This window comes from Ictidomys tridecemlineatus, chromosome 5, assembly GCF_052094955.1.
Source record: "Ictidomys tridecemlineatus isolate mIctTri1 chromosome 5, mIctTri1.hap1, whole genome shotgun sequence".
NCBI lineage: Eukaryota > Metazoa > Chordata > Mammalia > Rodentia > Sciuridae > Ictidomys > Ictidomys tridecemlineatus.
Window position 1 is genome coordinate 58,392,856 of NC_135481.1, and position 14,022 is coordinate 58,406,877.

The 14,022-nt window shown below is 38.1% G+C and overlaps 1 protein-coding gene across 2 annotated transcripts in view; it reads left to right on the forward strand.

Annotated features, from left to right (window-relative positions):
* Positions 1-10,111: 10,111 nt before the first annotated feature.
* Positions 10,112-14,022, forward strand: part of Rhoj (ras homolog family member J) — a 90,013-nt gene continuing 86,102 nt past the window's right edge. Inside the window, exons 1-2 of one of the 2 annotated variants that reach the window (XM_040274804.2) lie at positions 10,112-10,444; positions 10,545-10,781. In XM_040274804.2, coding sequence (XP_040130738.1) covers positions 10,604-10,781 — 178 coding nt within the window. In that variant the 5' untranslated portion in view covers positions 10,112-10,444; positions 10,545-10,603. Of the gene's footprint in view, positions 10,782-14,022 lie in introns of both variants that reach the window. The other variant, XM_005322777.4, reaches the window with a different exon arrangement.

Below are 14,022 nucleotides of genomic sequence, written 5' to 3' on the forward strand. Positions count from 1 at the left end.
TGTTTTGAAATATATAGTACCTACTTCAAGAAACACTTTCCTTCACTTAGAGTTTTAGTCCACTTTCTGTTGCTATAATGAAATGCCTGAGATCAGCTGATTTAGATATAAATAATAGAGTTTCATTTAGTTTGTGGTCTAGAGACTGGGGAGTCCAAGAACATGGACGTCAGTTCAGCATCTGGTAAGGGCTTTCTTGCTGCATCATAACATGGTAGCGGGTATTATATGGTAAGATAGAGTAAGCATGGTAGCTCAGGTTTCCCTTTTGTTGTTGTTGTTTTATTTTGCAGTGCTGGGGATCAACCAGGGCCTTTCACCCTCATTAAATGTTCAGACTTCAAAATCCCTCCTCTCTTCTGGCCAGTTATCATTACCTTGCTATTCAGGCTTTTTATTTTCCCTTAGCACTTATCACCGTTAAAATAATTTATATGTTTACTATGTTGATTATTTATCTCCTCCCACTAGAATGTTAGCTTTGAAAGGACAGTGATTTTTTTTATCTGATTTGCTCATTACAATATACTGGGAGTACTCAATGAATATCTGTTACAGAAAACAACAGACCTATAATAAACTATTCTAGACATTTTCCTGAACCTATACTATATATTTATAATATATATTTTAAATCAAATAAACAATATTTAATTCTATAAAGACTTGAAGAACAAGTGAGATATGGTCTTAAGATTCAGACTTGAATCTCTGCTCCATCATTTAACCTACCAGTTGTGTGTCATTGGGCCTGAACTTCCATTTCCACTTAAGAAAAATGAAAATCATGACCCTCACCTCTCTGATTACTGAAAGGATTAAATGTGATAATTGCATAAGTTTTCTCAACATCATGCCTAACACTTAATAGTTGTTCATGAAATGTTAGTGAGCTTCATTTCCCATTTCTCCTTCTTCTTTGGTTCCAGGCACAGTTATTCTGTCTAGTGAAGGTTGAACAAGGCTGGAAAAGAATTTTATGGGTTGAGAAGAGTTTGGCGGCCAGGTCCAGATTCAGCCATGATAACTACCTTAACATTGAAGGAGAGGATGAAAAAAAAGAAGGAGAGGATGGTAGCATCTGAGCAGAATCTACCATACTGTATTTAAAGGTTCAGCCTACTGCCTCCTAGAAGAACTTTCTCAGTCTCAAAATGCCCATTTGGTTTTTCTGTGCATGACCCTGAGGGAAGCTGTGTTATAGCAGCATCAATTGTAGAATCATTTCTGAGGTTCGGAAAGGCTTAAAGAAAGACAGTGGAAAATCTGTATTTCTACAAAAGCTTATCAAACCAATTGAGCTGTCACTTCTTCTTATGGAGTACCTTCTTTCAGTTTATTCAGCCCTGGATTTAAGACCACAGAAGGCTAGCTAATCAGGCTTCACAAATCCCATGCCCTCCACAAGATTTGAAAGGCCATCTATTCTAAGGAAGCTTTACTCAATGACCTAAAGAGAATTCCAAAACTTTTTAAAAAGATATTCAGTCCAGAATAATTTAAGATTAAGGTTTATATTGATTCTGGTGGTCTAAGAAATACTAAGAACAAGTACCTGAGACAGCTACTAACTGAAGAACAGAATATCAGACATGAACATAATCATTCTCCTAAGACACCACAATATTTGTCAAATTGTCTTGGCCCAGAAATAATACCCCTTATGTTTTCATGTTGCAAAGGATGTGATGGCTTAATTTTTAAAATATGCATTATGTCCAAAATATATTTTGGAAGAAATAAGAGTAGATAAAATGGTATTTAGTCCCCCGCACCCTTCAATAGTAACAAAGATAGTCAACTTATTTGGTCATGAGCTTTTATAGCCCAAATAAAAGGAAATAAACATTTCCTATCATGTGTCAAATTTACCTACCAGGAATAACAATACAAAACAAAAGGTTAGATAGCACCTTTTCTATATCAGCTCAAGATATATGTAGTTAAAGATGTAGTTATTATATCCAAGCAATGAAGTTTCACACTTACAAGCTCAACCCTGTTTTGATTATGTAAAAGATAGCCAGGAAAATTGGGGGAAATGTTATTTAAGTGTCATCCTTAATTAAGGAATGGTTGGCATCAGCTGCAGAGATTAACATAGCCAATGCAACAGTGCAAGTTCTATAGCCAGAGGGAACATTTGAGCCCTGGCCTGCTGCTTTCTGGCTGTATAAATCCAATTGCTCTGTTTTAATTACCTAATCTGTGAAATTATGACTTGAGGGTACCTATCTCATAGACTTTCTATGGGGATTAGAAGTGTTAACGAATGCCAACACATAGTTAAGTAGTGGACCGTCAGCCATTATTATGATTGTCATTGTTATGAATACTACTACTGCAATGACTAGTATTACTAGTACAATTCTGACTATTTTTCACTCTTCTAACCTCAATATCATCAAGAATGAGAGATGGAGATGAAGGTTTCCTCTCCCATCTCCATCCATCATTTGCAGCCCTGAAGTTTGACGGATACCAGAGGTGGGGCCTGGCTGACTGAAACCCATCAGCATATCTCAACCCAAAACAAAGAAATCTGGTCCTGTGCAAGAAATGCTAAGATGTGCATTCTCCTCTTTATTGGGCTGAAGATGTGAAGCTTACCTCCATTGTGGCTGTGGATGACCTAGAGAGGCCAGGGGTCCACTTGCAGAACCTGAGAATGGAGCCAGCCCAGAATAGGAGGTCAGGAATGGATCTTAATGGCAACATTGAGTCCTGGATCAGCCAAACCCAAAGCCAGCTTCCCTGGACTGTCCAGTCACAGGGCCATAAATCCCTGCTATTGTAGAAATGTTTCTGTTCACCCCCACACATATGCACAAAGTCATATGTTGAAACTCAGTCACCAAAGCACTAGTTTTAAGAGGTGGGGGTCTTTAGGAGGTGATTAGGTCACGAGGGAGGAGTCCTCATAAACAGGATTAGCATCCCAAGAAAGAAATCTAAGAGAGCTGGTTTCTCTTCCACCGTGAGAGAACTCATAGAAAGTACCTCCTATGCTGACCTCACCAGACACTGAATTTGCCTACACCTTGATCTAGAACTACCCAGCCTCCAGAACTATAAGCAATAGATTTCTGTTGTTAATAAATTACCAAATCTAAGGTATTTTGTTATAGCAGCCTGAATGGATTAAGCCAATCTCATTTAACCTAAGCTAATTTAGATCCTTCTTATCTTTTCTTTTTATATATTCATGACTATATTCTATAAGGATGTGATTAGTATGCTTTTATTTGAAAGATAAATATTATCTTATTTAATGAGAATCTATCAGGAGCCCACACAAACCAGGGTTCAAGAGATTTGGACCTAGGTCTTAACCATTAAATACAAAAGAGTAGATCTGAGGAGAAAAATCAACACAGATCATCCTCACATGTGCCAGGATGCTCCCGCAGCTTTCATAGCTGGCTTAAGCAAGCATAAACTTGTTAAGAGAGTCATCTCTACATGCATTGTCTCAAATATCACACGGAAAAACACAGTTTACCCAAGACTTCCCATTTTTCCTTCATGCATTATTCAGGGCTCTTTCAAGTGCAAATAATGGAAATCCATTCCAAATTAATTTAAACCAAAAGGGAATACATTGGCTCATTACAAAGGGAAACCCCAGACTATATAAGAAATAGCTGGGTCAAGGGCTCAAACGATGTGATCCGGGATCTGCTTTTCATTCTCTTTCAGCTGTGTTTTTCTGTAGCGTAGTGGTAAATAGTATGGACTCTGGAAGCAGGCTGCAAGGTTTAGAATCTTGGGCCCATTACCTGCTAGCTGTTTTATACAAACCTTATCACCTAACCTCACCTGTGCATTTTTAATCATAAAATGAGGATAGGGAGGGGTGGGGCTCTGGGGATGGGAAGAACAGTAGAATAAGACAGACATTATTACCCTATATACATGTATGATTAAAAAAAAAATCAAAGAGACCAAAGGGCAAGAATCCGCAGGGAGGCAGCAGGGAAATGCTGAAGAGAGTTATTGGCCAAATTATACCATTATATCATGTATATGTACAAATATGTAACAATAAACCCCATCAATATGTATAACTATTATGCACCAATAAAAATGTGGGGAAAACATGAGGATAATAATAATAATGTTTACCTTCTAGGTTTTGAGGGAAAGATTAAATGAGTTCCAAAATATAAACTACTGTGTCGTGATTCATGATTATCAGCTTCAGGCAATCACTTTCCATCTGGTGGCAAAGATGACCCCCCAACAATAAGTTTATGTAATCCTCAGTGTTAAGAAATTCCTTGAGACAAGAATATCTCTTTCCGGAGAATTTCAGGAAAAACCCCAGATATAATTCTAATTTGTCAAACCTAGCTTGTGTGCCCACCCCCAGATTGCAGGGCTGGGTGACAGCCCCAGCTGAACAGCTTGGACTGAAAAATCCCTTCCTCAAAGAGAAACTGAAATGCTATCACCAAAAAAAAAAAAAAAAAAAGGAGGAAGAAATCATGGGCAGAAACAACCAACATCCACTACAGAGCCAACTACATCTTGATTACTAAAATAGTAAATAATGGTTGTTGCTGTTTTGCATGGTGAACAATGGTATTCATGAAAAGGACACAGCCTATGAGCCCTATTTTTTAAAATTCCTTTATTGCTTGGGAACATGGATTTAATAATTATAAAAGTTCTTTTACGATTCAATGACATTGAGGTTTAGAAAGATTTTGAAACACAATAAATAAAAATAGAAATAAATCTTTGGGTATCTACATACAGAGTGGGTACATATTACTATGAAGGTTCCACTTTCAAGATAACAAATGATGCTACTTTGGGTTTTGCTACACTTGGCATTAGCTAATGAATGCTTTATAGATGTGGGCAGTTTTAAAGGATCATCTTCCTTTTGATACGGAAGGGCGAAATGAAGGTTGGATAAAAGAGTATATGTGAAATTTACAAAAATCAAAAATTTATAGCATATTGCCTGTCCTACATTACACAGTCACTAAAAATTAGGTTGTTTTATCAAACAAAATTAAAGCAAAAAGAAGTTACCTTCAGACTTTTAGGGTACACAAGAGATACATTTCACAAAACCAATTATAATTTTTTTTTAATTTTCCAAAAAGGGAGGTAAAAATACCAAATAATCTCCAAATATAATATGGTCTAAAACAATAGAAGCAAATTAAAAAAATGACTATTTAACACTGAAAAATCCAAAATGCTTTCAACAAAATAGCACAATAGTGAATAGAAAAACAACAAAAAAAGGAAGTATCATAAAGTTGACTGGAAAATAAACACATTGCCAGAATGCTCCATCTTGACAATAAAGGGTAGGGGAATCTTCTCTGGGACTTAGCCTGAACACTGTTCAGTCTTCCATACTAAAAGTTCATCCATCCTCTCTTTCTCTCTGAAGATTTTAATTCTCCCCCTTCTTTTGTCCTAGGAGTTTTAATAGATTTGTTTGATGGTATTTTCTTGATTTACTTTCTTCTTCCACTTATCCCACTGAGAGTCAATTCCAAAATTTTTTCTCACAGTCCCTACCATATTCAAACATGAAATCTGAGACTTTAGCTATAATCTCCTTTAAGTTCAGATTGTCTTTATGACTCACTTTCTTCTGAAGCAAGTGAATTGTAGATACAGATTAACCAGCAAATGAGCTGTTCAGATAGTCTAAACAGACATTCCCATCCACAGAGAATATGTTTTCTTCCTTATTTAGTGTTTTACCAAACAGAGGGTTAGTAGGTATCATGCAGGTTCTCAGGAGGACTCCTTTTGCATTTAATCCCGTCATAACTAAAATGCATACTTACATACCAGAGAGCCCCATTTTCCCAGTCATTGTTGAGATGCTTGAGGTTTTCAAATTTTCATTCTATATATTATTTTTATATGCCATTAATGCTATCAATGTGTCCAAAGCCAAAGGCAAGTTTGAGCTGTTTTTCTAGCAAAAGTAGAAATTTTTCATCAATCTTTCTCACTTTTGAAAAATATCCCATATACAAAAAAGAACAGTAGACTATGACATGGCCCTGTGCCCACAGAATTTCAATCTCTGGCAATTGTACCATTGCCCACCCAGACAATGACCAATCCAATGAGCTTAGCCTTCTTGGAGTCAAATCACTAAATAGAAAAGCAAACACCGAAGATCTCTGTGTATGTCCAAGAGAGCTATTTCTACAAGCTATTTCTATTCATGGCATTGAGGGAGAAACAACCCAGCACCATCTCAACCTCAAATCTTCTGCCTTTTAAAACAACTCATCTGGAAGATCAAGAATCAGTGGAAAGTTCTCTCTAAACTGTTATTCATCTCCATATTTTCTGGATAGGAGGAATTTGAATGGTTCCCTAATCTCTGGTTTTCTTTGAAGACCAAAAACACCCAATGGATAACCCACAAGACTCTCTTCCTCTTAGACAAGTTTTTGTATTCAGAGTTAAGCTATGAAATATTGTAATATACAAGAAACACACACAAAGCTCTTTATCATTACTGACCAAATGGGCCTCTTTCTTCCTAGGACAGAAAGAAGTCCCACCCACCTAAGATTGGTCAGCAACCTATTTCTCTTGGAATTAATATATTAGAGGAGAAAAGAGAAGACCTCCCAATAGGAAAAAGAAAGCCATTTCTAGAATTATGAAAAGATATTATCCAAAGCTGATGTGCTATATATATTATATATATGACATTAAACAAGTGCATGGGATGGGCAATAGCCAGAGACTGAGTACATGTGACCTAACAGATGACAAATAGACACAGAGCATTCCTGATGGCAATGGCTCACCCACCTTGGGGAGGGGCAGCTCCAGTCCAGGGCAGTCCTAGGATATCCTGTTCAGTTTAACAACCTCAACTGATCTTGAAGTTTAGTCTCAGAAGGAGAGGTGGATCAGCACCCTTAGAACTTGAAAACACTGCCCCTCTCAACTCACACCATACTCACCACCATCAGAGATCTGACTTCAGATTAGCCCCAGAAAATGTCTTCCCCCAAGTGGAGGTGACCCCTGATTCTACTGAGCATCCTGGTATCATGGAAACCATGGCACATCCCACATTCCTAAAACTAAAATCAAAACATTCTCCTCCATACAGACCAGTCCAAAAATCTGAGTTTCTAATCCAGTTGCATTACTTCCCCCATGTAACTTCTAGTTTTAAGCATAAAAGAAAAGAAAGACCAGGGAAGTTTAAGCTCTTCTACTGAGCTTTCTCTGAAAACTGGAAGCAATCAAAGGAATCAGAATTTTATACAAAAAAAAACTGCTGGCATTTGCAGAAACTCATGGGAAGCCAAAGCTCAGAGGACAAGAGGGATTCAGTACTTAAGATCTCTTGGGAAAAGCAGAAAATATCACCCAACAAGATTTCACCACATGCTGGTAAGCTTGTATAAACTTGGTGGTGAAGTAAACCAAATAATTAATGGCTATGTAACCACCACTCAATCATTTACATGGCCCAAGACCCAAAAGTACAGGCATCTGGTAGAGTATTTTACACAGTGGTCTTCATACCACTTCCAAACTTACTATTTGTTTAAATCTTTGGAATCAAAGTATATTCTTGATCATTCTACCTGGGCAAGCAAACATAATTCTATGGACTCCCAGACCTCTGAAAACAATGCTGAATTGTTTTTAAGAATTTGTTATCCTGGTTCATGTCAGTCTTTTGATATTGAAATATTTTAAAATATTTATTCTCATGGACAATGTGATCCCCTTTGCAGGCTGAGATATTAAGATTTTAACTTTTGTCATTTTTACTAGGATGTCTCAAAAGTTTTCTTTCTCCATAAATATTAAATTTAAGAGGCAGTAAACAATGATAAAAAAAAACAAATCTAATCTGAGAAATAGAGCTAACATTCTCTATAACCATAACCAATCTTTGTATATAATCCAATCTGGCAGATTGTCAATCCTTTGAGTTCAAGATAAAGGACCCATAATTAGCTGCTTCAAAGCTCTCAACTGGCTCAAATCACTGTCCACATAGTAACCAGAATGGACTTGAATATTCTTGTCTGATGGTGCAAGGTGTAGGTTATACACAGATAGAGCAAAAATTCACCTCCATCCAATTTCTCAGTTTTTTTTCTAGACCAAGTTCTCAGTGCACAGGAGCATATTTGTGGTGTAGGGACACAGGATTTTAGTTGGCCAGGCTGGGTAATGATGTTTCAGTGCTCCATGAATGAGGTATCATGCCACATTTACTGTCCAACCTCAGGAGTAAGGTCAAAGTTCCACCAAACACATATCATCACACTGTGCTCAGAATGATCTTGTTCATCTTTAGAAGGGATCCTCAACACTGCCAACCACTTCCTCACCTACACAGACTGATTTGGCTACCACATTCATACTCAAGCCTTTTTTCTAGAAATAAAACACATATTTTCAAACTGCAATTTTATTCTCACATATTCCGAGTATTCTAGGAAGACTAAATTAAAGAAAAATTTGTAAATCACATGTAATCATACATGTCTTCAAATGCTTCAGATTGGCACTAAACATAAACCATTCAACTATCATATTGCAAATATTCAACTTTCATATTGCAACTCTCTGGTTATCATTCAGACTATTCACCAATATATGGTTCCCAACACATGGTAGGATTAAACTTCTGATCCTCCTGTTGAACCCAGCACAGACATATCACTGGCTTTAGTCAATAAACATGAGCAAAAGAATAATGTCCAGGAAGATTTAAGAATCAATGCCTCTACCATACTCATTTCTTCTTCTGCCTCACTGATCATCAACATTCTCAGCATGACTACTTTACCAGCCTAGATCCCTGAATAAAGATGACAGTGATACAGAACAAAAATACAAGGTGAGCAAAGAAATACATGTTATTTTAAACCACTGAGGTGTGGGGATTGTCTGTTATTGCAATATAACCTAGCTAACATACCATAACCTAACTGAAACACCATTCCTTTTTAGGAAAGAAATGTTGGGACACTACACATTATGGAAAATGCTACTCTGATATAAAACAGAAGAAATTTAGTACTATATTAGATGATGGCATATGTATGATATGTGGGTATAAATATTATAGATAACCACTTATGAAAACAGACTTTTCCCACTTTGCCCCCACCCAGAAAAACTTTTTTATTTAATTTTCAAAGCAATTAAATAATGTGAATCCTTCAAAATCTCAGAGAAATCCATTTGTCAAATCATTTGCAGAGTGCCACTTCTTTTCCAAGACCAAGTACATTAATCAAATGCAGAACTTCAAAGGGGCTTCATTTTGAGAGACCCAACCGACAAATAAATTAGCTGCCAATGACTCCTTTGTAATTGAAGAGGGCCAGCCTGACCCAAGGGGAGAGGACTAAATCAAACACGGGACCCTCCAAGCAAAAACAGCACTGAGGACCCAAATCAAAAAGCCATCCTTCAAACTCTTGTTTCCAAAGGGTGTTAAATAGGAGCCAAGCGCATGTGTGTTTATTTACTAATAAGAAAATACAAACGTCCCACCTCTAATTGATTTCTTATGTGCTACAATCATAAAAAAAAATGTTAGTGTCTGGAATACATATCTGAGCATTGCACTCCAATGTGGCAGCTTGTAAACCTGATCACATGTACTATAGGAACCTATGACCTATAATAAAATTTTGCTTTTGAAACTATGTAACTCTGGAAAATTGTCTTTTTATTGCAAAAAGAAATCTCTTGAGGGTTCTCATTTTAAGAAAGTAAAAGAAAAAAACTGTCCGTTTTTAATTTTCAGAGCTTTTCACTGGTGACTCAGTGAGGGATGATGTCATATGTTATCCTTCAGTTGCTGGTGTGGTTCTCTCTGCTCACTCAAACCGTTCCCCCTGTTTCTGTGGCAGACAGTTCTCCGGGTTTCCATCCTTTCGTCGGCTTCTTCCCAGCCAGCCACAAGCAAACAGCCTGACTAGCAGCGGGCAGAACAGGAAGTCTGACCGCTGGAGTCTGCAGTGGGACCCCTAGTGTTTTCCCACTCCATGTCCTGGCATCCTTCCCCAGAAGTACAAACACACACACACAGAGCTCCCATTGTTGCAGCCCTCCCCAGCCCACTGATCCTAATATGGAATGCAGCAGGAAACCCATGATTTCCTGATACTCGGCAAGCTGGAGGAAGCAGGGGGAAATCTCCATTTAAAAGCGCAGCTTTCCTCCATGTTAGATGTGAGGTGGAAAATGGGAAAGATTTAGCAAAATTCCTCCGTGCCTTCAGCCAGGCTGGAGAGGACGAGAGCAGGGTGAAACCCTCAGGCTGCTGAAATTTCTGAGGTGTGGGGAAGCTTCTAGAATCCTACAGGAAGGAGCGTCTCCTAAGTGGAACTGATAGGGAAGAGGAATAGATCCTTTTAATAATTCCCCCAAGTGTGTGCTCCCTTACTTTACTAGAATGGTAAGCAACAGGGCATCCGCGCGCCTCGGACATGCCTGCATGATCCAAGGTAGCCAAAGTAAGGCAGGGTAAACTCCAGCCTGGCGCTCACTTCCCACAGCTTCATGTGCTTTGGAAGCAGCAGCAGCAGCAGCAGCAGCAGCAGCTGGAGCCGCAAGAATGAACTGCAAAGAGGGAAATGACAGCAGCTGCAGTTGCAGTGGCAACGAGGAGAAAAAGATGCTGAAGTGTGTGGTGGTTGGGGACGGTGCCGTGGGGAAAACCTGCCTGCTGATGAGCTATGCCAATGATGCCTTCCCCGAGGAGTACGTGCCCACTGTGTTTGACCACTATGCAGGTAAGAAAAAGTGGGACTCGTGCATCCAGATGCACAGCGTGGGAAGCCAGACCCCAAGTTCAGAGGGACCTGGCTGAGTTCGGTGTCAGTATTAGGCACAGGCCTGGCAGGCACTGTGGAGATCACCAAAAAATACAATCAAAGACTTTGCCAGAATTGTGGGGAGAAGGATTTGTGCATCAATTTGTATTGTAACACCACCCCCAATCAAGGCAAATGAATAACCCTTGGTAAAATACTCGGAACTGCCCTCTAGACTTTGGGCCAGAGATTTTAGTCATTTGCTTGAAGATTCATCAACTTTTTATTGTGAACATTTTAAGATATAGTGTAATTGCAACACATTTTTTCCTATCCAAAAAAAAAAAAACACCACTAAACACACAACTGATGAAAGAAATGTCTTGCTATGTTTCTTCTATTCATCTCATGCTGTTTAGAAATGAAAATGCTAAGATTAATAAATAAAACACTCAACTTTTCTATAGTACTTGGTACCAAAATACTGTACTTTCATTTTCTTGGGATTTTAGATGGAGAGAAAAAGTTTTCGAAGTTTTAAAATATTAATTAGGTAATCTGTATCTCAGACTAAAAGAAACATTTTTAATTGATACATTTTAAAAAATAAAAGTACACATAAAATTTGAATCTCTTAAAGCATGTCCCGAAAAGGACAAAATTGAGCATAAGATCTTTTAAAGCATGACAGTTAAGATACCGTAGTCAGTGGACTTTCAGCTTTTGTTATTCTAAAGTTAATAGGTGTTACTTGTCAGTGTGATAGCATGATCTGAATTTTCTGATTTTGATTCTGACTTATTTCCTTAATTTTCAAAACAAATATTATAAAGTTTCTCACATGCAAATTTGTGAAATACTTCAAATGTACAGTTGCGTTAGTTTTTTGAACAGTGTTGAGAATGGTGACTCGTCAGAGATTTGAGATTTCATAAGAGGAAAATTTTTCTTTTCTTCGCCTTGGCTTTGGATCAGTTTCAACAAAGAGGAAATGGCCCACAGGAAGCCAGTTTGAGTGTTTGCTTGGCTCTGTGGCCATTCAAAATCCTCCTTCTGTAGGAAGCAGCTTCTCTTCCAGAGCTAGATGGTCACCTAAGTCTTCCCTTCCTCAGGCACATATATATAAGTTGCAAGAATATTACCCCATAGCAGCAGTAAGTACAGGATCCATTTCCCAGCAACTTTTCTACACTTGTTGAAACTATGAGAAAATTTTAATGCTGGGTCCCTTAAGCTTTGCTGAAAATATAATAACTATGCCCAGAAAAGAGCACTTTAATAAGAGCAGAATAAAGAGAAGAGCAGATATTCTTTTATCTTGAGGGAGAAAAAAAACTAATTATAAAATTTATGGCTCTGTGCCTTCAGAAAGTTACTCAGAAACTGTTCTTGAAAACATCCTAGCAAAAGTTATTTATGCTATATCTTCTATCTACCATGAAGGGGAAAGTGGCTAGCACCTTATTTCAGAAACCTTTAGATCAAAGGTAGAACTCAAAATCTTCTAGAAGGAGAGACTTCAAATGCTTAGAAAAACTATGTATCCAAATCCTCATCTCTTGGGTGAACCAATTACAGTGGTGTCAGGAAGAAGATAAAACCATCGTTAGAAATAAAGTCGGCCTATTAAAAGACACATCAGAGATCAAACCAAGGCTGAACTATATCTAGATTCTGCTAGGATCCAATTATTTTCTATTTCAATTATGTACACACTTACTGGGGTTTGAGCATCAAAATATCTCAGACTTTGGCCACTATGTTATTTGAGCATCCAGAAAACTACAACCACTGAACCTTTGCATTGCAGGCATTCCTAACCACGATGGCTTTGCCTTACACTTTGTACTTCCTTAAATATGAAATCCTTTCCTGCACTTTTAGTAAGGTTAAAAAGGAAATAAAGGTGTGTTCCCCATGCATCTGGGATCATAATGAACTTATCACCTCTATTAGCAGAGGACACTCTCTGTCACAAACACTGTAGCTGCTTTTGCCACCACCCTCCTCACACATGCTCTGGTTGAACATAAATCCACACACAGTCACAGGACAATCTACAATCAATTGTTAAAGATATAAAGGCACTCTTCTCCATTTGGATCCAGTGTCCAGTTCCTGGGTTCTTCTGACCCACTCTGAAATGACAACCTGTAATCGGGCTTCTGAGTCCTTAAAAAAGATGGCAAATGAAATCAAAGATCAGCCTCTCCCTTAAAGACTTTTCCCTAATAACTAACGGCTCATCCCAGGAACACAGAAATATAACAGTAAGGATAAAAGTACAACATACTATTCTGGATAAAATATGATAATGAACTCCAAAGTCAGATGACCAGTTCTAATACTGGCTCTGGCACTTATTCTGTGGACTTTGAGCAAGATACTTAACCTCTCTGTATCTCAGCTGTGACAGAGTAAAAACAGGGACGATAAAGGTATTTAAATTATTTGTGAAAACAAAATGAACTATAGCATGTGAAGTAAAAAGCAATAGTTTTTTCAGCAGTTATTATTAAGAATAAGTTCTGGGGCTGGGGATGTGGCTCAAGCGGTAGCGCACTCGCCTGGCATGCGTGCAGCCCGGGTTTGATCCTCAGCACCACATACAAAGATGTTGTGTCCACCGAAAACTAAAAAAATACATATTAAAATTTTCCCTCTCTCTCTCTCTCTCTCTCTCTCTCTCTCTCTCTCTCTCTCAAAAAAAAAAGAATAAGTTCTGTACACTTATGTACCCCCTATGAAAGTGAATTAAAAGTAAAGGCTCTGACAAGGGAAGATGTAATATCAAGAATATCCTACAGAAGAGTAGAGTACGGTGGAGTGCATTATTGTCCTTACAAAATAATTACCATGTGTGCTGATGAGTGGTAATTGTGCATCGAGTTATAGCAGTGATAGCAGTGAAATATTAACTTGGGGGGGTGGAAATACCAGTTTTGCATAAGTGATGGAGAAAAATCAACAAACAACTAGAAAAAAAATTTCTAAGTTCTATGAATCCTTGGTTTGAATCTCTTCTTCCTAAATTCAAGAATCCAAAAATACATCTCCTCCATGTAGCATTCTTTGACTCTCTAGGGACATTCCCTGCTCTGTCTTCAGTCCGTCTCCGGAAGTGTGTTCACATCTCTAGGGCACGTCACCATTGTATCCCGATTTATGTGTTTCCTTATTTTCCCATCCCCCACTTGCCGTGAGCCCCTTGAAGGAAGGG